Source organism: Lutra lutra, chromosome 18 (genome assembly GCF_902655055.1).
Source record: "Lutra lutra chromosome 18, mLutLut1.2, whole genome shotgun sequence".
Lineage (NCBI taxonomy): Eukaryota > Metazoa > Chordata > Mammalia > Carnivora > Mustelidae > Lutra > Lutra lutra.
Window position 1 is genome coordinate 12,247,013 of NC_062295.1, and position 24,805 is coordinate 12,271,817.

General features: G+C 47.3%; 2 protein-coding genes across 6 annotated transcripts in view; one reads left to right on the forward strand and one right to left on the reverse strand.

Annotated features, from left to right (window-relative positions):
• NDE1 (nudE neurodevelopment protein 1) overlaps nt 1-17,232 on the forward strand; it is a 29,398-nt gene extending 12,166 nt beyond the window's left edge. The window contains exons 4-9 of one of the 2 annotated variants that reach the window (XM_047714674.1): nt 1,963-2,111; nt 10,861-10,997; nt 12,570-12,749; nt 13,781-13,872; nt 15,281-15,432; nt 16,253-17,232. In XM_047714674.1, the coding sequence (XP_047570630.1) occupies nt 1,963-2,111; nt 10,861-10,997; nt 12,570-12,749; nt 13,781-13,872; nt 15,281-15,432; nt 16,253-16,346 (804 nt within the window). In that variant the 3' untranslated portion in view covers nt 16,347-17,232. Of the gene's footprint in view, nt 1-1,962; nt 2,112-10,860; nt 10,998-12,569; nt 12,750-13,780; nt 13,873-15,280; nt 15,433-16,120 lie in introns of both variants that reach the window. The other variant, XM_047714675.1, reaches the window with a different exon arrangement.
• A 926-nt stretch (nt 17,233-18,158) lies between these two features.
• MYH11 (myosin heavy chain 11) overlaps nt 18,159-24,805 on the reverse strand; it is a 111,043-nt gene continuing 104,396 nt past the window's right edge. For 2 of the 4 annotated variants that reach the window (XM_047714673.1, XM_047714671.1), the window contains 2 exons: nt 21,857-21,895; nt 18,744-18,877 (listed from right to left, as the gene is read on the reverse strand). In XM_047714673.1, the coding sequence (XP_047570629.1) occupies nt 21,865-21,895 (31 nt within the window). In that variant the 3' untranslated portion in view covers nt 18,744-18,877; nt 21,857-21,864. Of the gene's footprint in view, nt 18,878-21,856; nt 21,896-24,805 lie in introns of all 4 variants that reach the window. The other 2 variants (XM_047714670.1, XM_047714669.1) reach the window with 1 other exon arrangement.

Genomic DNA, 24,805 nt, shown 5'->3' on the forward strand with positions numbered 1-24,805 from the left:
TGTGAGGCCCTCAGAGCCAGCCCTGGGAACTGGTCCTTGCATAGGGCTTGGTCGGCCCCTCCTTGCCGGAGAGGAGTCACTTGCTCTGCTCATGGCCAGGAAACAGAGCATCAGAGGGGATGGAGCAGGGTGAGGATGTGGCATGCCCTCCCTGTCCCCACCCTGTAAATGATCTGCTTGTTCTGTGGGAGCTCTTCTCACGGTGTTCTCACCACGCCTCTCTGGCCCAGGCACCATTATGTCATTCTTCCCCTACATCCCGACTGTTTTCTAGCAACGCCTGTGTTTACCCGATTGAGGAAAGAAGAGTGTGTCTGTTTTTCAAGCTTCCTTTCTTTATTTTATTTTATTTATTTGACAGAGCACAAGTAAGCAGAGCAGCAGACAGTGGGAGAGGGAGAAGCACCCTCTCTGCTGAGCAGGGAGCCCAATGTGGGGCTCAATCCCAGGACCCTAAGATCATGACCTGAGGCAAAGGCAGCTGCTTAACCAACTGAGCCACCCAAGCATCCTGTTTTGTTTTGTGTGTGTGTGTTTTAAGATTTTAATTTTTAAGTAATCTCCACACCCAATGTGGGGCTCGAACTCACAACCCTAAGATGAAGGGTCACATACTCTACCAACTGAGCCAGCCAGCTGCCCTCAAACTTTCTAATTAGACTTTGGGCCTTTCCTGTGGAACGTGTTTCATGTGTAGGTGAAGGGAAAGCAGTGAGAGTGTTTGGTGAAGGAAGGTGGTTTGAAAGAGTAGCCAGAGCAGAATGTGTGTCTGCGTGTATATATGCATGTGTACACGTGTGTGTGCGATCGATACCTGTGTGGCCCGGGAGGAGATGTTTGAGGGCAGTTTAGCACAGTTGTTTAATGAGCTCTAGCCCCAGGGGCCCAGATTGGATCTTGGCTCAGTCATTTGCTACCAAATAACTTTGGGCTAATGAAGTAGCCTCAGTTCACATCTCTGAAGTAGCATTAAATGAGCCAACCCGAGTATTATCCTGAGCCCAGGAGCTGGCCCAGAGTAAGTAAGCGTGCAATGAACGAATGTTAGCTGGCTGAAACTGGGCAGTGACAGATCGTGACGTCATCTGACCCTTCCTCACCTTGGAAAGTACTAGTCAGATCATACCAAGCTCTCTTGATAATTAATAACAGGTTGTGGGTTTTGTTTTGTTTCCTTCCTTCCTTCTCCCAAAGGTCCAGAAGTCCTCTTTAACTCCCCCATGCTGCAGGGAGCGTGTCGTCGGTCACAAAGTTAGAACAGTTGTCAGACTAAGTACATGGTTTCCTGCTCTTAGGGCGAGGCGCAAGCCACCAAAGTTATTGGGATTCCTGATACGCAGTCCGGGGATGTCACGGGAAGTGGGTTTGTGTTGCCCTTGTGGATGAGGCGTGGAGAGGTCTATGTGGCTTCCCATGGCTGTGGACACCTTGAGCGAAGTAATTATGTTGAAGATTGTCGGGGGCTTCTTCACACCCAGAGGCTGCAGGGACCAAGTTCGGGAGGGGGCCGGGTATAAGATGCTTGTGGGCCAGAAGGCAGGAAGCACTTGGGACATAATGACTTTGAATGGTGGCCCCTTGTTCTTGCCATCTGCCCTCCCTCACTTCAGAGTCCATGACTGTGGAGAGAAGGTTCTACTGGCTGAGGTTAGTCGTGTGTCCTGGCTCTGGTGGGAGGCTGCGAGAATGTCTGGAGCCTCCTTAGTGTGATACGAAGACCATTCCCATAAAGCTCCGAAGATAAGGGAGAGCTAGAGCCGCTAAAGAAATCAGTGCAGCCCAGTCGTGCACCCAGGGAGGGTCGGACGCTCACAAGCTCACAACAACAGTGTCCGCTCCAACAGAGGAGCGTCCGTTCCAGGATTAATCCCTCAGTATTTCAAAGAAGTGACAGGGAAAGGAGATAAGCACAGCTTATGAGAAGTCTTAAATCCCACGCTCAGGGTCGATTTTGTCCTCCAGGAGAAGTTTGAAACGCAGCACTCGGAAGGCTACCGGCAGATCTCAGCCTTGGAGGATGACCTTGCCCAGACCAAAGCAATTAAGGATCAACTTCAGAAATACATCCGAGAGCTGGAGCAAGCAAACGATGACTTGGAAAGAGCAAAACGGTACGTCGGGAAGGAGAGGACAGGTTTGGGGCTGCACTTGTGTGGCCGTCGGCAGGTGAATGTCAGGAGGTGGCGTTTGGGCTAAGACCGGGGGATGCGGAGACATCATCCAGGGAAGGGTATGAGGTGAGAACATCTCAGGCAGAAGGACAAGCATGTCCTCCACACCGCCCTAAGGTCAACGTGTGCAGAGAACAGGGGTTTTTTTTTTTTTTAAGATTTTATTTGGGCAAGAACAAACAATAAAGCTTTTTGCAGCAAAAAAATAAATCTTTTTGCAGCCAAACAAAAAATTTTATTTATTCGAGAGAGAGTGAGCATGAGCAGAGGAGCGGGACAGAGGCAGAGGGAGAAGGAGATGCCCTCCTGAGCAGGGAGCCCGACGTGGGGCTTGAACTCAGGACTCCGGTACCATGACCCAAGCTGAAAGGCCGACACTTAACCGACTGAGCCGCCCAGGCACCCCAAGAACAGGATTTCTTAAATTGATGTTCTTTTGTTCAGCAGAATACTAACAATTGTAACTAACATTTATTGAATAGCTACTCTGCCAGGCCCCCTTTTTTTGTTCAATGAAAACACTTTAAAAATTAGATATAAATTGGGGCACCTGGATGGCTCTGTGGGTTAAAGCCTCTGCCTTCGGCTCAGGTCATGGTCTCAGGGTCCTGGGATCGAGCCCTGCATTGGGCTCTCAGCTCAGCGGGGAGCCTGCTTCCCCCTCTCTCTCTGCCTGCCTCTCTGCCTACTTGTGACCTTTGTCTGTCAAATAAATAAATAAAAACCTTAAAAAAATAGATATAAATTACTTATACTAGTATGTACAGATTTTAAGCACACAGTTCCATCATTTTAGGCAAATTGTGTCTATGTTCATTGCATGCTCTTGTTAAGATACGGAACCTTTGTGTTGCCCCCATAGTCCCCTGCGTTCCTGTGAATAATAATATTATTACTAGTTTAAATAGGCTTCACACTCAGCATGGAGCCCAGTGCGGGGTTTGAACTCAGAACCCTGAGATCAAGGCCTGGGCTGAGATCAAGAGTCAAACGCTCAACCACCCGAGCCCCCCAGGTGCCCCATCCCCTGCATTATTTTTTAGGGGTTGCTTTGGGATCATAGCATACACTTCGTCATACCACTTCCTATAAATTACAACAGCCTTGCAGTCTTACAGTTCCATTTTTATTATCCTTGAACTTTCTTTTATACCCAAAATACTGTTAAGTCTACAAATGCTGTGGATTCCACAATACGTTGCTATAATTTTTGCTTTTTTATTTTTTAAAGATTTTACTTATTTATTAGAGATCACAAGTAGGCAGAGAGGCAGGCAGAGAGAGAGGGGGGGAAGCAGGCTCCCCAGTGAGCAGAGAGCCCAATGCGGGGCTCGATCCCAGGACCCTGGGATCATGACCTGAGCTGAAAGCAGAGGCTTTAATGCACTGAGCCACCCAGGTGCCCCCTCATTCTGGATTCTTTATTTTGGTGGAGTGTACGATTTATGAATTACTATACTAATACCGTAATGACTTGATTACCATGACTTTGTAGTATATTCACAAACCACTGGGCATACCATTGTTTTCACCTGTGTTTCTTTGATCAAAGCAAGTCACATGGCCAAAGTCAGGAGGTGGGACAGTACATTCCAAGCACAGTGAGGTCGTGGCAAGGATGTGGGTGTAGGACCCGTGAAGAATAAGGACCATTAATGCAGTCTACCATGAAGACAGAGTACATTCACGGGTTCCAAAATAATATACAAAGAGTAGAGGTTTTTTTATGCAAATTCAAGCAAATAAAATTGAAAATTCATCTTTACCTCCCCCCCAAAGAGCAAATAAAAATGAAAATTCATCTTACCCTCCCCTTCCCGCAAAGAGCATTCTGTACACGCCATTGTACATCTTCTTTCACATAACAGTACGTCTTGGAGATCTTTCAGGACACAGAGCATTCTTTGTTCTTTTTTTCCCCAAGTGCATAATATTCTATTGTATGGTTGGTGTTGCATAGTACATAATAATTTATTTATCCAGTCCCCTGTGGATGGATGTCTGCTACATTCGCATTCTTGGGCAGTGATAAGCATTGCTGTAATGAATCCTAAATGTGGCTTGCCCAGATTTTATCTGTAACATCAGTGCCCACAAGTGAAACTGCTGGGTCTAGCGATAGATGCATATGTGATTTTGGTAGTTTTTTCCCATTTGTTCTTTTTGTGGTTGTATCACTTTACATTCCCAGCAGGTATGTATGTAAATTCCTCTTTTCCAAATAACTTCACTAACAGAGTGGTTTTCAAACTTTACATTTCCGCCAGTCTAGTAAGTGACCAATGGGTAGTTTCTCAGTTACAAATTACAGTGTTGCAAGTGTAACAGTGTTCCAAGTTACTCAGTTACAAGTAACAGTCAGTTACAAGTGACATTGATTCCTTTTCCTAATTTAAGAACTGTTTTCTTTTTCTATGAACTCTTTATCTTTGCCTATTTTTCATTTCAGTTGCTTTTTTTCATTTCGGTTGCTTTTTTTCATTTCTAGGGGATTGTTCTATATTCGTGATACGAATTGAAAATATTTGGCATTTACGTTTGTCTTCTGGCTTTGTTGTAGTATATGTTACTGGGAAAGGTGATTTGATTTCTCTGTAATGAGACATATCAGTCAGTTGGGAGGGCTTTCTGCAGTCCAAGGTTTATAAAGCCTTTAGTCTGTGCTTCCTTCTTCTTCTCTTCCATTTCTTTATATTTTTTTTCTTTTTTTTTTTTTTAAAGATTTTATTTATTTATTTGACAGAGAGAAATCACAAGTAAGCAGAGAGGCAGGCAGAGAGAGAGGAGGAAGCAGGCTCCCTGCTGAGCAGAAAGCCCGATGCGGGTCTCGAACCCAGGACCTGGGATCATGACCTGAGCCGAAGGCAGCGGCTTAACCCACTGAGCCACCCAGGCGCCCCATTTCTTTATATTTTTTAAAATTAAAGGTGTATTGGATTGACATTCTGGCCAAATACTGAATCGTTTGGTGTTAAAATCAGAGGAGGTACTGCCTGCCATTCTGTCCACCTGTGCTCGTGCTCTCTCTCTGACAAGTAAATAAAGTCTTAAAAAAAAAAAAAAAAATCAGAGGAGGTAGAAGGGAGGCCCAGATCTTCATTATAGAATGTATAAAGTTCTGGAATATTGAAATTTTATTAAAAAATATAAAAACCTGATACTTTATTGTAAAATTTTTAAAATTTTTAATTTAATTTAAAAATTATTTTAATTTTTAATTAGTTAATTAAATTTTAATTTAAAAATTAAAAAAATTTGATAGTAATATTTTGAAAATTTGACCAAATACTTCAAGAACAATAATTTCTTGGCCTTACCAGGTATTTGCTTGCTAAAGCTATTCCCCTGTACATCTGTAAAACGAAATGACTGACTTTTAGTTAGGGGATAAACTTGAAAGACTCAGGGCCTCACTGGAAGTAACTAAAATTAAATACATTCCTTAAAGGTTATTTTTTGTTTAATATATAAAGCTAAGGTAAAACAACGGAAAAGTTGTACCAAGATTAACATTGATTTTATCTAACTTTACTGTTCTATGTGTTATGGTAATATAGACATTTCCAAAAAACTTGTGATAAAAACACACCATCATATTCACCACCATAACCATTTTTTAAAAGATTTTATTTATTTATTTGACAGAGGGAGAGCACAAGCAGGGGGAACAGCAGGGTGAGAGGGAGATGCAGACTCCCTGCGGAGCAGAAAGCCTGATGCGGGGCTCAATCCCAGGACCCTTAGATCATGACCTGAGCTGAAGGCAGATGCCTGACTGACTGAGCCAGCCGGGCGCCCCAGCCAGTGTTAAGTGTACAGTTGAGTAGCATTAAGTGTGTACATATTATTGTGCAACAGCTCTCCACACCTTTGTCATCCTGCAACATTGCGACTTGCACCCACTAAGCACTAAATCCTCTTCTGTCCTTCCTCCGGCCCTTGGTAATCCCCTTTCTGCTTTCTGTGATTTTTCACTACTGTGGATACTCTGTAGGAGTGGATCCTGCAGTATTTGTCTTCTTGTGGGACAAATTATTTTCTTAGCCTAGTGCCCCTGAGACTCACCCATGTTGTAGCGTGCAACAGGATTTCCTTTTCTTTTTTAAGGGTGCATAATATTCCTATGTATGTAGAGTGGACCCAATGCAGGTTTGAACTGCATGGGTCCACTCACATAGGCAATTTTTTTTCAATAGATGAAGTGTAGTACTATAAATGTATTTTGTCTTACAATTTACTTAATAGCATTTTCTTTAGCTTACTCTATTGTAGAGTACAGTATGTAATACATATGGCATAACTATTATGTGTTAATCAACTGTTCATGTTGTCGGTAAGGCTTTTGGTTGATTGTAGGCAATTAGTAGTTAATTTTTCAGAGTCGAGAGTTATACGCAGATTCTTGACTATGTGAGGGGTCGGCGCCCATTGCCCCTGCGTTGTTCAAAAGTCAACCGTATATACCACATTCTCTTGATCCCTGTATCTGTTCATGGATATTGGGGTCAATTCTGCTTCTTTGTTGTGAATGATGCTTTTATGCACACGAGAATACAAATATCTCTTTGAGATCCTGCTTTCACTTCTTGCGAATATACGTCCAGCAGTGTGATCGCTAGATCCTACTGGTAAATGGAATTTACATGTAAATTTAACATACATGGTAAATGGAATTACCATTCCATTTTTTTTTTTAAAGATTTATTTATGTATTTGCGAGAGAGAGAGCAGGCAGGAGGGGCAGAGGTTAGACAAAGGAGTCCTTAGCAGACTCCACTCTAAGCACAGAGCCTGACGCAGGGCTCGATCTCCTAACTCTGAGATCACAACCTGAGCCAAAAAACCACGAGTCATTTGCCCAGCTGACAGCCACCCAGGGGCCCCTCCATCCTTTTTTTTTTTTTTTTTTAAGATTTTTTATTTTTATTTATTTGACAAAGATCACAAGTAAGCAAAGAAGCAGGCTCCCCGCCGAGCAGAGAGCCCAATGTGGGACTCCATCCTAGAACCCTGGGATCATGACCTGAGCCGAAGGCAGAGGCTTTAACCCACTGAGCCACCCAGGCGCCCCATGGGCCGCTCCATCTTTAAGTTTTTAAGGTACCTCCACAACTGTTTTCGTAATGACCCACCATTTCACCTTCTCACAGGCAATGAACAAAAGCTCCAACATTTCCAGTCCCCACTGGTTCTTGTTGTTTACTGTTCTTTTGGCTCCGGCCACTCTGATGCATGGGGGTGGTATGTAGATTTTTAAAGCATTTATTGGCTCAAAAAGAATGTTCTTAGTTATCTACCAAACGTATTTCTTAATAGTCACCTTTACCGAAAATCTAGCTCTTTTCCAGTTCTCAGTAATGGTATAGGAGATTACCAGTTTGCAGACTGGGTACACAGCATTTTTCTGTTCTGATAAATACACTTTTAATACGTCAGTTGACAGAATCTTAACAAAAGAAGCACATGAAGCCATTTTCACCCCGGTTACAGCCACAGGATGCTTACCTTTCTTGGAGAGCCAATATTCCCACAGTGACAGCACATCTAAGTGCCGTGCCCCGCTGGTATTACCAGTGCTGACTGTATAATCATGTATGGTCATGATGAGGATCGATCCGCATCAGTTCAGAAACTCCGTTAAGGGGGTGGGTGGCTCGGTGGGCTAGGCCGCTGCGGTCAGCTCAGGTCATGATCCCGGGGTCCTGGGATCGACCCCCACATCGGGTAAATGGAATTTACATGTAAATTTAACATACATGGTAAATGGAATTACCATTCCATACCAGCCCCACATGCTCAGCAGGGAGCCTGCTTTCCTTCCTCTCTCTGCCTGCCTCTCTGACTACTTGTGATCTCTGTCTGTCAAATAAATAAATGCAATCTTAAAAAAAAAAAAAAAAAAAAAAAGAGACTCTGTTAAGTTAGTCCGTAGTTCTCTGGCATTCCGGAAGCCAGTAATAGATTCTGACCAAATACAGAGGTGTTGAAACTTTTGATTCAATTTATCTTGGGGTGTAGTATGATGTATGGAGCCAATGCTAATTTTTTCTGGGTGGTTATTTAGTAGACTCCAAACCTGGAATTGAGCCAACCATCTCTCTCTTTCTTTGTTTCTGTCTTTTTTTTTTTTTTTTTAAGATTTCATTTATTTATTTGACAGAGATCACAAGTAGGCAGAGAGAGAGGTGGGGGGGGGGGCTCGATCCCAGGACCCTGGGATCATGACCCAAGCTGAAGGCAGAGGCTTTAACCCACTGAGCAACCCAGGCGCCCCTGTCTTTCTTTTTTAAGAGTTTATTTATTTATTAGAGAGAGCGGGCACAACCAGGGGGAGGGGTAGAAGGAGAAGCAGACTCCCTGCTGAGCAAGGAGCCTGATGTGGGGCTCGATCCCAGGACCCTGAGATCATAACCTGAACCGAAGGCAGAGGCTTAACCCACTGAGCCACCGAGGTTCCCCTGAATCAACCATCTTTTCATCAATGTTTGCAGTGTCGCTTTTATCATAAATTAAGTTCTCCTCTCTATTTGGATGTATTTCTGGATCTTGGGGTCTTCCCAGTCTGCCCCCATAATTGTTAAATGCCACACCACCTCAACTCTCCGTTGAGGATTTACGACAGTGTGTTCTTTATATCCGGGAGAGCTCTTCTCGCTTTTTCAGAGTGCTTCTGGCCTTTCTTAACTTTATTTTATTTAATTTTTAAAATTTTTTTTTTAAAGATTTTATTTATTTATTTGACAGAGAGCGATCACAGTAGACAGAGGCAGGCAGAGAGAGAGAGAGGGAAGCAGGCTCCCTGCTGAGCAGAGAGCCCGACGTGGGACTCGATCCCAGGACCCTGAGATCATGATCTGAGCTGAAGGCAGTGGCTTAACCCACTGAGCCACCCAGGCGCCCTATTTAATTTTTTTTAAAGATTTTTATTTATTTATTTGACAGATATCCCAAGTAGGCAGAGAGGCAGGCAGAGAAGGGGGTGGGAAGCAGGCTCCCTGCTGAGCAGAGAGCCCGTTGTGGGGCTCAATCCCAGGACCCCAGGATCATGACCTGAGCCAAAGGCAAAGGCTTTAACCCACTGAGCCACCCAGGCGCCCCATTCCTATTTTATTATCACATGCTCTTCTTCATCAGACCCCTGTGCTACTGTCCCCAATGAAAACCTATTAATATTTTGGCTAGGATGTTGAACTATCCGGTAACTTAATGGAGAATGGATTTCTTTGTAATGTTGGGTCTTTCTTTTCACAAACACCATACATCTACATTTCACCAAGACTTCTGTGCCCTGTGGTAAAATCCTACATTTTTTGCTGTTACTTGAATTGCTACGCATCTTTTTCATTTGTTGTTTGACATGTCAGGCCTTTAGGGTGATTTTAACTGATTCCAGTATTATGCACCTAAATGTCATTCCTTTGTTGTTTTTATTTAAGCACTTTTGGTAACTGTTTTTCTTTGAAGACCCTTTGAGGGGGAGGATAGGAACACAGTTCAGTCTGGACACAGCAGGATGTGTTGCATGGATGAATTCATGAACTGATCCTTACTTTGCGATTGCGGGGCCAGCAGTTAAGGTTAAGATTAAGGTTAAGCTGCCTAAGAACCGTTATTAGCTGGTCTTACGTTGAAGAGCCAGGTTTTCTGGGGCTCTGCTCCAAACATACACTTCCAACCACCTTGAGATAACAATTAACAGCATGTTAAAGTTCTTCTGAAGGCAAACACAGGGTCAGTAATAAAAATTGCTGGCTTTGGGGCACCTGGATGGCTCAATCATTAAGTGCCTGCTTTTGGCTCAGGTCATGATCCCAGGGTCCTGGGTTTGAGCCCCACATAGGGCTCCCTGCTCAGCAGGAAGCCTGCTTCTCCTTCTCCCACTCCCCCTGCTTGTGTTCCTTCTCTTGCTCTGTCTCTCTCTCTGTCAAATAAATAAATAAAATCCTTAAGGAAAAAAATACTGCTGGCATTTATTGAGGACTCATGTGCGAAACATCTGTTGGGGGCTTCATGTATTACTTGCCCTCTGTCACCCCCACCATCAGGCGAAGGTGCTGTGACTTACCCTTGCTTTGCACGTAAGGCAACTGTGTGGGCAAGCCACCTGCTCTGTGCCTCAGAGTTAGACACATTTCTTATTACAGTACTTCTCAGTGCCTTTAACAGCAGTCCAGTGAAATGTCTATACTGGTCACAAGAGGAAGTGGTTTTTAGGTGGGCAGCTGGGCATTTTGATTTGTTTAAGGTAACTGAAAAATTAAAGATGGGCTCTTCCCCCTGTTTAAATGTACATTATTAAGTTGTGTATGGATTTTAGTAGGATATTCTGAATACCGATTTGCACTGTGAGTCTCCAAGGGAAGATTTGCTGCTTTTGGCATTTGACTGGGGCTCTCTGTGTCATCCTAAAAAGGCACTGGCTCATTGCTAAGTGCTATATGGACATTTGTCATTTAATCCCCAGGACAGCTTTGTGTACCCCGAGAGCTAAGATGATTCCCATTCTGCAGGCAAAGAGTCTGGGTCCTGGAAGGTTAAGGTGCTTGTTCAGGTCCATGATGTCTAGGAAGTGCCTGTGCTGGGACTCCTGCCCCCTGCCGTGTCTGGCCTTTCTTCTCTGCCAGATCTGTAGGCACCAAATGGATGCTGCCATTTGCTCTCTTGGACAGCTTTATTTTTGTCTTACCAGGGCCACAATCATGTCTCTGGAAGACTTTGAACAGCGTTTGAATCAAGCCATTGAAAGAAATGCCTTCCTGGAGAGCGAACTGGACGAGAAGGAGAATCTCCTAGAATCTGTTCAGCGGCTGAAGGATGAAGCCAGAGGTCAGGAGGACTTGACTTTGTTCTGTTTGTTCACCAGTGTTTCCCCGTCTGCCTACCTGAGAACATCTTGTCCTGCAATATTGCCCAGTGTTACCTTTGCTAGAAATCCGTTCCCTGCTCGGCACACAGGCAGCCTGGTCACAGGGTACAGAACCACACTGGGCAGGCTTCAGCCTTGGTTCCCATCCCCTGCTCAGAATTGTCAGATGTCTGACCCTCTAAAGACCCCTTGTAGATATTTAAATGCACCCCTGGCTGGCTTTTTGATTGATAGGTGTATGAGTTTTGTGGGGAGAAAGTTCTTTTTTTAAAAAAAAAAAAAAAGATTTTATTTATTTATTTGTCAGAGAAATCACAAGTAGGCAGAGAGAGGCAGGGGAAGAAGGCCCCCTGCTGAGCAGAGAGCCCTATGTGGGGCTCGATTCCAGGACCCTGGGATCATAACCTGAGGCAAAGGCAGAAGCTTAACCCTCTGAGCCACCCAGGTGCCCCTATGGGGAGAAAGTTCTTAGGGATAGAATTGCTCACTAGCCCATTGTTCTTGTGACTTAGAGCTCTGAATTCCCATCACCATTTGCTCCATGGAAGTTCCCGGTTCCAGAGGTAGATCTGGATGCAGAAGAGATTTTTTTTTTTAACATCCCAATTAATTGTTCATAACATTTAGTTTCTAACATATAGCTAGTAGAAAGAGGATTAAAAAGAAAAAAAACTTTTAATATACATTGGGGTGCATGTATCCCTTTATTTTTATTATTATTTTTTTAAAGATTTTATTTATTAGAGCATGACCGGGGGAGGAACAGAGGGAGAGGGAGAAGCAGACTCCCTGATGAGCAGGGAGCCTGATGTGGGTGGGGCTCGAGCCCAAGACCCTGGGATCATGACCTGAGCCAAAGGCAGAGGCTTAACCAGCTGAGCCACCCAAGTGCCCCTAAGAAAAAACTCTTTTTAAGTCTGAAAGGTGGTTGTATAAATGCCCGTCCGTAGTGAAACAGTTAAACAAATTACACAGATTTATTTTCTGGAACATTAAATAATCGTTAAACAAGGTGTAGATATAAATATGGTTAGATGAAGACATACTCTGCTGGACTGTAGCTATATTTCTATTTATACTTAATAAGAATTATTCCTATTATATGCTTAATAGAGATACATGTAAATTCTTTGTCTGTAAATACAGGAAAAAAAGGATTGAAAATATTTCCCCCATATTACAGTGATTATGAGCGAGGAAGGGCATTTGGGGATGGGTTGGGAAAGCATATTTTCACTTAGTATTCTCTATACCCGACTGCAGTGAAATTGTTTTGAAGCAAGAAAAGCATTCTTGTATCTACCACTGCCATAGTTTTTGAAAATTTTTAAATCTTTTTGTTTTTGCTAAAAAATCATGTAGTTCTATAGGCCTGCTAGGCCAAATCCTGTGGATTTCACCTCGTTGAGGGTTTCCACCTGGTTTTTCGTTCGGATACTTCTTTTCCCTGACCAGTGTCTCCTGCTGATCCTCCCCATCCTTTCCCCATCCCCCAAAGCAACAACCTAATCTGAATCCTCGTCCTGGCTCAGATTTGCGGCAGGAGTTGGCTGTGCAGCAGAAGCAGGAGAAGCCCAGGACCCCCATGCCCAGCTCAGTGGAGGCCGAAAGGACAGACACAGCCGTGCAGGCCACTGGCTCTGTGCCGTCCACACCCGTGGCTCATCGGGCACCCGGCGCTAGCTTAAACACGCCAGGGACCTTCAGACGCGGTAAGGGAAGAGCCATTGGGAGCATTTTCTTTGCTTCACAAAGCTTTCCCAGGGATAGCGTCCTGGGCGAGAGGGACCCCCAGGCCCAGGCTGTACTGCAGGGAGCAAACTGGGGTGTTCCCAGCAGAGTGGGGAGCAGCTTTGAGATAAGCAAGAAGAGCCTGGAAGTGGAGCTGGTGTACCTGGGCTGCGTGGTAAAAACGTGAAAACTTTGAGTTTTCTCCCCAGCTCCTCTGCTGAGGAACTGAGACTGTTACTGGGCCACCTAACAGCAAGCGACAATGATAGACAGTTACTAAGTGCTCGGCCTGTGCTAGTTAGCCACTCTCCTTTGTGTGCTTTGCATATATATGACCTCACTGAATTCTCACCACAGGCCCTAGATGCAAGTGCTATCCCCATTTGGTGGATGAGGAGACTGAGGCCCTGATAAAGGAGCTTGCCTAAAATCATACCGCTGGTAGATAGCAGAGTTGGGATTCAGACCCAGGCCGGCTGCAGGGCTCATGCTGTTTTATCCCTCAGCCTGCCCCTGGGATCCAGAGGCCAGTGGTTCTTCGAGAATCACAGTCTAGAGCAGGGTTTTTTCCACACTTGAGTATGCCCCCGAGATTCAGCAGGTCAGGGCAGAGCCTGAGATCCTGCGTCCTAACCAGCTCCCCAGTGATGCTGGTGCCGCTGGTCCCTGAGTCCTGCTTGGAGGAGAGGGAGGGGCTCCGGAGAGTTAAGCCCCTTACAAATGTGGTTTGCTCCAATGTTGTTCCTAACTCTGTGGACTTACTTTGATTTTGTTTTAAAAGAAGAACACGTAAAGTTAAACATTTAATATAGTGGTTGTAAGGCTGCAGAAAGTTGGTCCTCAGGTAGACTCTGCCTGTGTTAGGTAACTAGTGAGTGCACCAGGGCCGCCTGCGGGATCGGAGGGCAGAGTCAGCTTCCCAAGTACACCCCCGTGGTTCTGCGTTGAGATATTAGTGCACAGACTTAGGGCTGCGGGTTGATGTTACGTGTGCTTCCTTTTGCACACCCAGGTCTGGACGACTCCACGGGTGGGACCCCCCTCACTCCTGCAGCACGGATATCGGCCCTCAACATTGTGGGAGACCTGCTTCGGAAAGTAGGGGTAAGACCACCACCTCCCCGGGCTCCTTGCCTGTGTTTCAGGATATCGGAGACAGGTGACCTTTCTGGTTCCTTTCCCCTTTAGCAGAGATTCCCTGTGTTTTAGGCAAAACTCTGCTTCTGTTCGAGTTCCTGACAAACACCCAGAGCTCTGACTGTTTTCCCTTTGATGCCTGGGCATATCTTTCCCTGCCATTTTCCTTTGGGATTTCGGAAATTTGGTTGGTGTCTGATTTTCCTTTTTTTTTTTTTTTTTTTTTAAGTTTTTATTTATTTATTTGACAGACAGAGATAACGAGTAGACAGAGAGGCAGGTAGAAAGAGGAGGAAGCAGGCTCCCCGCCAAGCAGAGAGCCTGACGCAGGGCTTGATCCCAGGATGCCTGAGCCAAAGGCAGAGGCTTTAACCCACTGAGCCACCCAGGCACCCCTATGATTTCTTTTTTCCTAATTTGAAAAAAACCTGAGAAACATTTAAAAATTACCTTTTTAGAAGCTTCTTAGGGAGTTAAAGACAAAATCTCAAAAGGCTAGTGCAAAAAACTTTAATTTCATGGTTTTATATTCATTACAGGGGAAGATTCTTTTGTGCTTAAGAAATAACATAGGTATTCTTTGTGATGGTTTCTTTTATTTTTAACAATGATGGCCTGGAAGGGTCACATAATTTAAATCCTGCCAGAAGGTATGTAGTAAGAACTACAACCTTCTAGAAGCTTGCAACTGATGTCTCATGTTTTTCCTTTTATCTTTTGGTTGCCTGGTTTTCTGTACCAGAAGCACAATTTCTCTCTCTTTTTTTTTTTTTTTTTTAAGATTTATTTATTCTTTTTAGAGAGAGCATAAGTGGGAGGGGCAGAGGAAGAGGGAGAGAATCTGAATCAGACTTTGCACTGAGTGTGGAGCCTGATGCAGGACTCGATCCCACGACCTGAGCTGAAACTCAAGAGTCGGACGCTTAACCAACTGCACCACCCAGGCACCCCAACACATTTTCTCTGTTAATATTTTGTGTAGTTAGCGTACAGGAAGTGTGGGCTGGCCTCAGTGCCCTGTTGGTTTTCATGGGGTCCCTTTCCAACAAGGCACATGGCTTCTGCACAGATCACTCTGTGCGTGTTTATGGAGGTGAACAAAAGAGCAAATCATTCCGGAAGTGGATTTCCTATTTCCCATAGGCAGAACTGGATAATAGGCAGGGTAATTGTTTTCTCTGGAAGCTCTGAAATGTCTTAGGCCAGTGGCTCTAAAAGCTGATGTACGTTGGATTCCTTCCGGGCCCCACGCTGGAATTCCGGCATCCAACATGAATGGAGAACCCCTTCTTCCGGTTATTGTCTGTGCATAGGATCTGGGTGAGAGGGGAGTTCTTGTCTCTAACTTGGAAGATGAGTGCATGTCTCTCTCCAGGCCCTGGAGTCGAAGCTTGCGTCCTGCCGGAACTTCGTGTATGATCAGTCCCCAAACCGAACGAGTGGCCCAGCCTCGGGCCGGGGGAGCAGGCACAGAGATGGCGGTGAGAGACAGCTGAGCAGCACCGGTGTGCCTCTGGGTGACAAAGGGTCAGTACCTTTAGCTGTCCACTTCAGGGGGGAGCCTCCAACCCCTGACCCGTAGCCATTTTGGAAAAGTTGCAGAGTTATGTCCATGAAGCTTTCCCTCTACCCCCTTGAGACACAGTTAAGTGGTGTCTTCTGGTTAAGGGCAAATGCCCAGGAAGAGGCTAGTTTTCATTAGTTGATTCTGGTAGCCCCAGCTCCTGGTCATGCTGGGACCATGTCCTGTGTGAAACCCTGGTTTGGGACTTGGGCTCCAAACACAGCTCTGCTTCCCCCGAAGGAGGATTTTTTTTTTCCTTAAACAAAAAAAAATTTTTTTAGAAACTCCAGAAACAAGACACTACATTCCCGACCAGACTCGATTCCTGAAGCCAGTCACCTGAGGGGAAAGTGCAAATCTGACCTCTGACAACTTTGCATGTTTTCTTACCTGAGGAAAATTGGGGGCAGCTTCTAGATTCATTCGTTTTCTAAGCCATGCCGCCATCTTCCTGACCCCCAAGCCACGTCCCCGTGGGAGACCCGTGGCAGACAGATGGCGGGAAACAGAGGACTCCTTTTCCACGGCACACACGCAAATGCCAGCCCAGTCGATGAGGATGTTTTTAGCAGGTCTTCTGTGATCGGGCTTTCCGTGTGGCCTTGGGAATGTGTGAGCCAGATGGCCAGTGTCCTTTCCTTCATTTCACAGGACAGAAACATGACACCCAGGGAGACACTGTTCCTGACTCCTGATCGTCACTGTTAGAACTTTGTGGGCCCCGATGCTAGCCTGTGTGTCACAGCTGTCATGTCCACCTAATTTGGTTTGCTCTGTCTGAAGGTTGGGAAAACGCCTGGAGTTTGGGAAGCCGCCTTCAAATATTTCCGCACCGTCGCTGCCGTCAACCCAGGGTGTAGTCAAGATGTTGCTTTAGGAAATCCACGGAAGCTGATGCCCCAGTGTGTCCGTGCGGGAGTCCTGCCTTTCTTCCCCTCTTTAAACTAGGTGTTTGTGTTTTTAAGTTAGTTTGAGAAATAGGAGCAAACAGTCACATTAGCCAACGAGGCCATCGCCCATGGTCATCCCAGGGAAATGTGTCATGATCCCCATCCTTGCTGGTGTGGACAGGGACAAACGGGACCGTCTGGTAAGGGCTCAGAGGTGTGGAAGCTGAGGCTACCCCATCTCTGGAGCTGACCTGAGTCCTGAATGGTTTTGAGATGAGTTTTTAATGGCTGGAGATGCCTTAACTGTGGCGTGTGAGCCCACCTCAGGACAGAATCCCCCAGTGCTCTGTGGCGCGGGAAGTGTCTGTGTAATGAAGTCATGTCTAGGAGAGAGGAGCACAATAGGCACATGCCTTTTTAAAAAGAAACTATGCTGTCGTGTACCTCTGGGACTTTTTAATCTGCCTCTCCCTGAGGCACTGAGAAGAGGTGCTTGTGTTTCTGAGGAGATCTTAAGCTTCCTTGTCAAAGAAGAAACAAACACGGGATTTCCACGTGGACGTTGTGTGTACTCAACCCCACTTAGTGTGAGCTGCCGTCTCACACCGTTGGAGGCAAGTAAAAAGAACACACGACATCAGGAGCATGCCTGCAGCTTAATGACCTTTTGTCACTAAATTATTTTTCCAAAAGAATAGCAAAAACGTCCTTGAGTTGAAGATAGAACTTTGCAAGTGCTACTGAAATTCAACAGACAGTTGGGCTCTGCTGGCCGGCTCCTTACCCTAGGAACATTCTAACCTGTATCGGTGAAAGACATACTTTTATTTTTTTAAACGAACAATAAAATCAAGAGAAACTAAGTTTCACCTAGTTTGTGGTGGTGGTCAGTAAATGCCGCTTCATTTGTGTTTTCCTGTTCGTGTGCACGGTTTGCACGGTGGTGAGAAACTTGGTTTTAAACCAGGTAACTAAACAGAAAAAGGAAACCCTACTTGTAAAAATTCACTTCCAGTCCGCTCCTTAGAAGGAAGTGTATTTGGGATATGTGTGTGTATTGCTTGGGGTATATTTGCATATGGTCAATGGCTTGAGTTTTTCGGTTTGCATTATTTCTTCTCAGATCTATTGGACCCCCACGGAGTCGGTATGTGGACTTGTTTTGTGTTAAATAGAACTTTTGCAAGGGATCTCTATCTGGAACGCTCAACCTGAGGAAGGAAATGACCCACAGCCTGGTGTTGTATGGCCCCCGCAGTAGGGATGGCTTTTATGTTTTTAAAGGGTTGTTTTAAAAAAAAAAAAAAAATGAAAAAAGATAGATACACGTTTGACAGACCATATGTAGCCTGAAATACTGACTCTCTGGCCTTCACAGGAAGTTTATTGTCCCCTGTTGGATAGAGTCTTGTGTTTTAACCTAAAAATTCAAGGATCTCTTGTACTCTTCACAGTATGTACGTATGGGTTTGGACTGGTCAGAATGTTCTTCCTGGTCACGTTCCTGACGTTCGCACTTCCTGGGCCTGGAGCTGCCCCCCTCTGGTTGGAGAAGTCCCCCTTCCACAGACTCACAGGATATGTCTGGTAGCTGGGATTTTTGTTTTTTTGTGGATTTTTTTTTTGCAGGGGGGGGGCAGTTTTGGGATCTCAATTTATCTCCTCTCCCTAGGCCTCAGGGTCCCCGTTGGTGGATGAAGAGTAAGCTCGCTTCACAGGGTCACCGTAAGGATTCTGGAAGAATGCCCCTCTTCCCCCCCCCATTCTTTCACTCAAAAACAACAGAAGAGCTGACTGCCTTCCGGTGATTTATAACCTTTTATTCGTGAGGGTGTCCTTAAGTACAATCGGGGTGCGTATAAAACAGTGTTTAACATTCCTGCTCGTTCCCACCGGAGCAGTGTCTCCTTTTTAATTCCTGTGACTGCCGAAGGCACTTGGTCTCCGTGAACTGTGCGCGTCTGAGGTGTGGTCACCGGGAGGGGAAAGAACTCAAACAGGGGCCCACGTGACACGTGGGCAGGGGACACAGGGGGAGCGACTTGGGAGCAGGAGGCGGAGGTGGCGGCACCCGCTCTGGTGACTTCCTCCCCATGTCACGTAAGCTAAGTTGCCAGTGACCAGGCACTGGAGTTAGATCTTTCCAAAAAAATCACAGTCGCTGCACAATTCACCGATGGGGGCAGCGGGGGTGTGTCTGTGTCACCTGTTGGGTTTTTGTCATTTGATACGTCACTCAAGAGTTCCATGATGCCCCGGACTCAGGACCGTGGTGTTTATAGTCATCGTGAGGGGTGTCTGTGGTGTTTGGAATCTGAGGATGGATTTTGACGGTGCTAAGCAGAGTCCACTGGGTTCGGTTTTGTCCCGTCTGCAGCGAGTCGTTCATTCGCTGGCTTTGGTTCCGTTGAAGTCTGCGTCACGAGCGTCTGCTTCCTCATCTGAGCCGTCCGCGTTTTCAATGACCCGACGTCCTCCAGACCTTCTAGCGGGCACGAAAGAGGTCTCGTTGCCTCGCCTGTGGGATTCGAGAGAACACATGTTTCTTGAGTGGGGAAATCTCCCCCGAGATGGGAAGAGCTTTTTCAAGGGGCCAAAAACAAATGTGGACAAACTCAAATGAGAGGAAGTCAAGCCCTGACCAGCCTCAAGGTACAGTTAGCATTTTCTCAGCTGGCCTGGGGGAAAGGAGATGTTTCAAAGCAAGATGATCTGCTTTAAAAAAAAAAAAAAAAAAAAAATCTGGCTCAGTCATCCGATGAACCAAAGGATTCTGGTCTGCTGGGGTCTTTAATTTAGAAAAGAAGGAAACACCGATTGGGGGCTGACACGTTCCCGTGGGCTTACTTCGTACCCTGTGGGGCCGGTATAAAGGGGAGTGTGTTCTCATGCTGTACCTCCTTTTCAGAAGGTAAAAATGGGAAGGGTTTTAGGTTTCCAGTTGGCAGGAGGTGGGACCCCCTCCCCTTGCGGGGGGGAAGTCACTGTGGACGCCAGAAGGGTGCTCTCAGTTCGGGCAGCACAGGGCCCCCTGCTTGCATGTGGAGCAGAATTCTTGGCGTGAGTTGTCACAGGGCAGGGGTCTTATCTGATTTTTGCTGGTACCGTGCAGGTACCAGGCCTGGCCTATAGATAGGTGCTCACGGAATATGTTAGAAAAGTAAGATAGACCTGTTAATCCGAGGTGTGTTTTAGCTCTAGCTGGTAGGGCCCCCTTTTCTCTGTCCTTAACGGCTCCCATCTCTGGAGCGCCAGATGCCCTGAGTTACTGCCAGGGCCTGCCCGGGTCACCTGACCTAAGTCTTCGCTTAGCGGGGCAGGCAGGCAGAAGGAGAAGTCCGAGCCACCCGCATTCAAGCTCCTCCTCTTGGAAGACCTGTTGGTCCTCTCTTCTGCGACCACAGCAAATAATCTTGTCGGGCTCTGGCTGTCTGGCCCTGTTTGACCCGAATCGGAGGACCTATCTTAACTCATTTTAGGATGCCTGAGAGGAGTGCAGATTTTCTTTAATGAAAACGACCCGCTTCACCATGCAAAGGCTGAGCAGAAAAGCCACAAGGGAAAGAGCCACCTCCGGCTATCCGTGCCTTAGTCAAAAGGGGCAACTCAGAGAGGTAAGATTGGAGGCAAAACCAAGCCCAGAGTATTCTGACTGCTGAGAAGGGGTGTCCCAACCAGAGCCTTTTAGGGCCTGAGGGTGGGAGAGACATGGGTTGGGAAAACCCACCCCAGTTCAGAGAATGGTATTTTTGGGGGGAGCAGTGATCGGGAACGAAAACTTCAAGTTGTAGCCACTCCCAGCTGAAGGCTCTGGCCAGCCTCACATCAGAGGGAAGCTTGGAGGTGCCCAGTGCCCTTAGAACTGACTTTCCATCACACTCTCTAGAAGTGACCTTAAAAAATCCTCTTGATCACTGTGCTTTCCAAGAACCTGGGTCCCCAAGAAGGGTCTCTGAGGACAGGACAGGACAAGTAGCAGCCACCACTCACACGGGTCTCCTCTGGCACCTCCCCTCCCTGTTCAGACTTGATGGGACAGCCTGGGGCTGGGAAACTCTGTCTCTCCTCCCATTCCAGGCTCCAAGCAACTCTTTACCTCTTGGGACAGTCTGTATTGGCAAGTGTGAAGAGCTGAAGTAAGAAACGGGTTCCCTTGATCTAAAAGGTAAATCACGCCCAGAGTCCCCATAAACCACCCCCTGCTTAGTCGTCCGTCCTGTGAGCCTGTCTCCCAGTTCAGGTGCCCTTCTTGAAGGAACTGGTTTCAAATCCAAGGCAAAGACTGGCACTGGCTGCATCTGTCCCCCATGAAGTAAGGGACCCCCTCTAAAGATTTTCTTAAAGCGTCTGATCCTGGAGCATTCAGCTTCTATTCATGGCCTCAGAGAACTTGTGCGAGGCCCTAGTGGCATGGCAGGAATTAACCCAAGACTGAGCATTTGTTTTGCAAGAACTCAGGTTCCCATCAACTAGTGGGTGCGATGTCCTGGTCTGAGCCGGCAGGAGCACTGCTCAAAAGCTCTTCCTAAAGGTCCTGCCGATCCCTTCATCAGCCTTTAAGTACCTCGGTAGTGGCAGCAAAGCTGAGCCGGGGCTGGCTCGGCCTCTCGGAAACTGGGAGGGAAACACAGCCCCAGTTTCCTAACTTCACATGTGCTAGAGCTAGGAGACGCCCAGGCATTTCAAGGCCTCTTAACTCTGTCTCGGGAAGGGCGCTGTGTTCTTCCTCAAGTCTCGGGTGTCCACTCCCTGCTCTGAGTATGTGCCCGCGAGACCTCTATAGAAAAGACTGTGCCAGGACCACGCTGGGCTCCAAGGGGGCCGGCATGCGCCCTGGTGTGCTGTAAGTGAAGCTAGCAGCTGGCCGGGCCTTCTTCAGCCTCACGCAGCCACAGCAACTGTACGAGGCGCGGTGAGAGCTCATTTCCTTTGCAGATGTGTTTGTGAAGGCCCAGCTGTGGGGCGTTGTGGGGGAATCCAGTTGTCGGGCTGGGGTGCCCTGTGCCCTGTGAATTTGGGTTGACGAACCAAAGCAGCCAACCTGAAGCTGTGCTCCAGGAATGGACCCAGACTGTGGAGCTTTCCTACCGGCTCAGTGTGGGGTCTTAACCAGACCAGGGAGGACAGCGCAGCCAAGTGTCCTAGCAGTGTGGGAGAGACACCCTCTTGGGCAGGTAAGAACAATCCAGGTGACACACGCAGCCTCTGAACAGCAGTCAACACGCGGTGACAGGGACAAACTGGGAGCCATGGCAGATGCCAAAGCAGAGGTAGGGAAGGAAAACAGGTCAAGAGATGAAGTCTTAGTTTGATCTCGGCTGTGATAAAAGGGTTTTGAACTAAGATCTCCACGCCTGCAGGTTTTACAGCAATCTCATGGAAATTTGGGGGCGGAGGCCAGGAAAGGGGGCCACTGGGGACAGGGCGGGTGGGGTGGCAAGAGAAAAGTGGAACCCGAGTGCCACACACATGAGCTGCAAAGCAGGAAGCATGATACCTGGTGAGTCACTGCAGAGTTTCCTGGGGGAGGGGGCCTCTGAAACAGAGAGAGGGGCCCAGGTGGTTACCATCCGCAAACGAGAGGGAGACTGAGTGCGGGCTGAATCATTAAAGACGTTCACTTCAGCCCTTAAATTAGGCACGTAGAAGGCAACCTGGCAGTGAGGCCCGTGCTACCAAGAGCTCTTAGAGCGGCTGGTGCACCTAAGCCTTTGTAGCGTTTGAGAAGCTCGTGTCGGGAGGACTGGCGTCATGGCAAAGGCTGGGTATGGTGGGCAGGTTCTACCAGGAGCTGAGATTTATCCGGTGGGTAGAACTATGAAACTTGCTTTGCGCTTGTCCTCGGAGAGCTGGCCAGGGCGTACCCCCTCATTCAGAGCTCTAGTGCTTGCCTTCAGGTTTTGCACGAGTACGAGACTCAGGAGGCAGAAAAGGCAGGCCCTGTCTTCACCCCGCCTTAGCGTTTGCTCATACTAGGACTGTAAGAAATGGAGAGCTGTGCGCCCTAAGAAGGGTCGTTTGTCTAGGGCAGAACCCACAGGGGATGTTCATCATGTGCCAAAAGGGTCATTGGTCCCAAGAAAAGGGAGCAGCGACAGCTTAGGGTGACAGCCAGAGAGGCCGACTGCTGCCCCACTACTTGGCGGGATGACGGGGAGGGTCAGGGTCCAGTCCCCAGCAGAGCAAATTCCAGGGGTCCACGTGGTGAGAACAGCTTCCTGCGGACCATCACCCTGGGGGGTTTTCGTAAGCCTCTATTGGACCTGAGGGCTTACGTCTGGCTTCCTTCCCAGCAGTGGGACCCACAGCCCCTCACCTGGGGTAGGATCCAGGGTCTCCTTCCCGAAGCCCTCTACCCTCCCTCGCCAGCCCTTCTCTTCCCCATTCTGAAAGGGGTTTGGGCTTTCCCTCATCCATGCAGGGTTCTCAGGGTCTGGAGTTGACACGGCAGGTGGTTTTTGTTGGTGCCTGGCCATGACCTTGGATGACTCAGTTGCACAGTGACAAAGGTATTCCCTTTCCAGCTCATTTTAAATACATCTGATTATGTCAGAGATAGTCTTTTTGGTGCTACTGTCTTCTGTCACTCTCTTGTTCACTGAAAAGTAGGCCTTCTGGTCATAGTCAACAGTTCGTAGCCACAGGGGCTAGAATTTTTGTTTTGTTTTCACTGTATTTTATTTTGTTGTGACCTGTTAATGCCGGTGATGCTGGTTTAACAATACAGGGGTGGTAGATTTTATTTGCAAATGGATGTGTGTGTGATCAGAACAGTTAATTTTAAAGACAATGGGAAGTCAACCACGGTACAGGTAGTAAGAGGCTATAGCAGAAGAGCCAAAGTGATAGACAATGAGGTTGGGGAAACATCTGTGACTCGGTGATTGAAAGTTTGTGCCCAGCACTATCCCAGACACTGAGGATGAATGAACAGACAAAACCTCTGTGCCCATGGGGCCAGAGTGAAGGCTAAAAGTGACCTAATAAATAGGTTACATGGGGACAGGTGGGCAAGGAGGAGGACGACTGCAGGGAGTGAAGCTGGATGTTGTAGACCAGGTATCGTGGATGAGTCGGTGCCTGAAGGAAGGGAAGGAGAGATCCCGCCACACGGAGAGCTGGGGAAAAAGCATTCCAGGCAGAGGCAACCACCAGTGCAAAGGCCCTGAGGCAGCCTGTAGAGAGTTAGAGGTCTCATTTAGGAAGCAGTGGATAGAGATCCTTAGGGCCTCCAGGAACCAACCATCATAAAGATGCTGCTTTCAGTCTGCACTAGGTGAAGCTGCTGGATAGTTCCAAGCAAAGGAGGGTTGTGACTCACCTCGGTTTCAATAGCATCCCTCTGGCTACTGTGTTGTGAACAGACTATAAAGGCACAGCATGAACACAGGCCCACGAGGACAGTGTGAGAATTATCTAGATGGTAGGAGAGGGTGGCTTGATCCAGGATGGCAAGAAACAGCTGCATTTTGGGCATACAGTATTTTTAAGGGAAAGTTGACCAGATTCTCTGACAGAGTAGATATCAGAGAGAGAGAAAAGTAAAGTATGACCCCAGGTTCGTGGCCTGGGTTAAGATGGCTTTATCATTCCAATTGCTGAGCTGGAGAAGTCTATGTAGGAAGCGGTTTGGGGGTGAAGGGGTTCAGTCAGGGCTCAAGGTGTGAGGTGCCCTGTGAGGCATTGGGTGGGAATGGCACACAGGTCTGGGGTTCCAGGAAGAAGTCTGGGCTGGAGATAGAAACAAGGAGGTCACTTGCTGTGGGTAGAATTCAAAAGCCACCAGGCTGGTTGAGATCACCCAGGGAGTGAGCAGAGATGGAGATGAAGAGAGACCAAGATAGTGGGGCAGGCCATTGGGGCAGGCCAAGGGCAAGCCGGCTTGGAGATGAGAAGAGGTGAGGAAAGACAGCGAGAAAAGCAGCAAGCAAACCAGCTGCGGGGAGTGTCCAGGAAGCCCCAGCTAAGGAAGGACAAGCTGTACCGGGGTCCGGTGGGGCCTGTGGACTGACCAGTAGGGTTGTGTGGTAAAGATAGGAGGGGAGTAGGGCTCAGCTCAGCTCACGGAATGACTCTGTTGATGGAAAACATTGTAAAGGAGAGAAGAGTAAGAATTTCTGGAGCAACGTCCTTGAGTGAACACGAGGAGTACATCTATCAGAGGTATTAGCATGAGCTGGTTCTAGATGGTCCAGCCCAGAACGGGGGCAGAGAAGAAATGAGCATGTCTGTCAGGAGGTAGATCAATGGGGGGAAACGGGAACTTGTAAGGATGGGCCAGGAGAGTAAGTCTGGGGAGAAAGCAGATGTCCAAGGGAGAGGGAAGATGAGGGGAGCCTAAGGTCCAGGAAGCAGTGAGTGGGGTCCATTCCCCCTGGCCCTAGAGGATGCCCAGCAGGAAATGGCAGTGTGCTTGTTTTTCTCAAGCCACTCTGAGCAGAAGGTA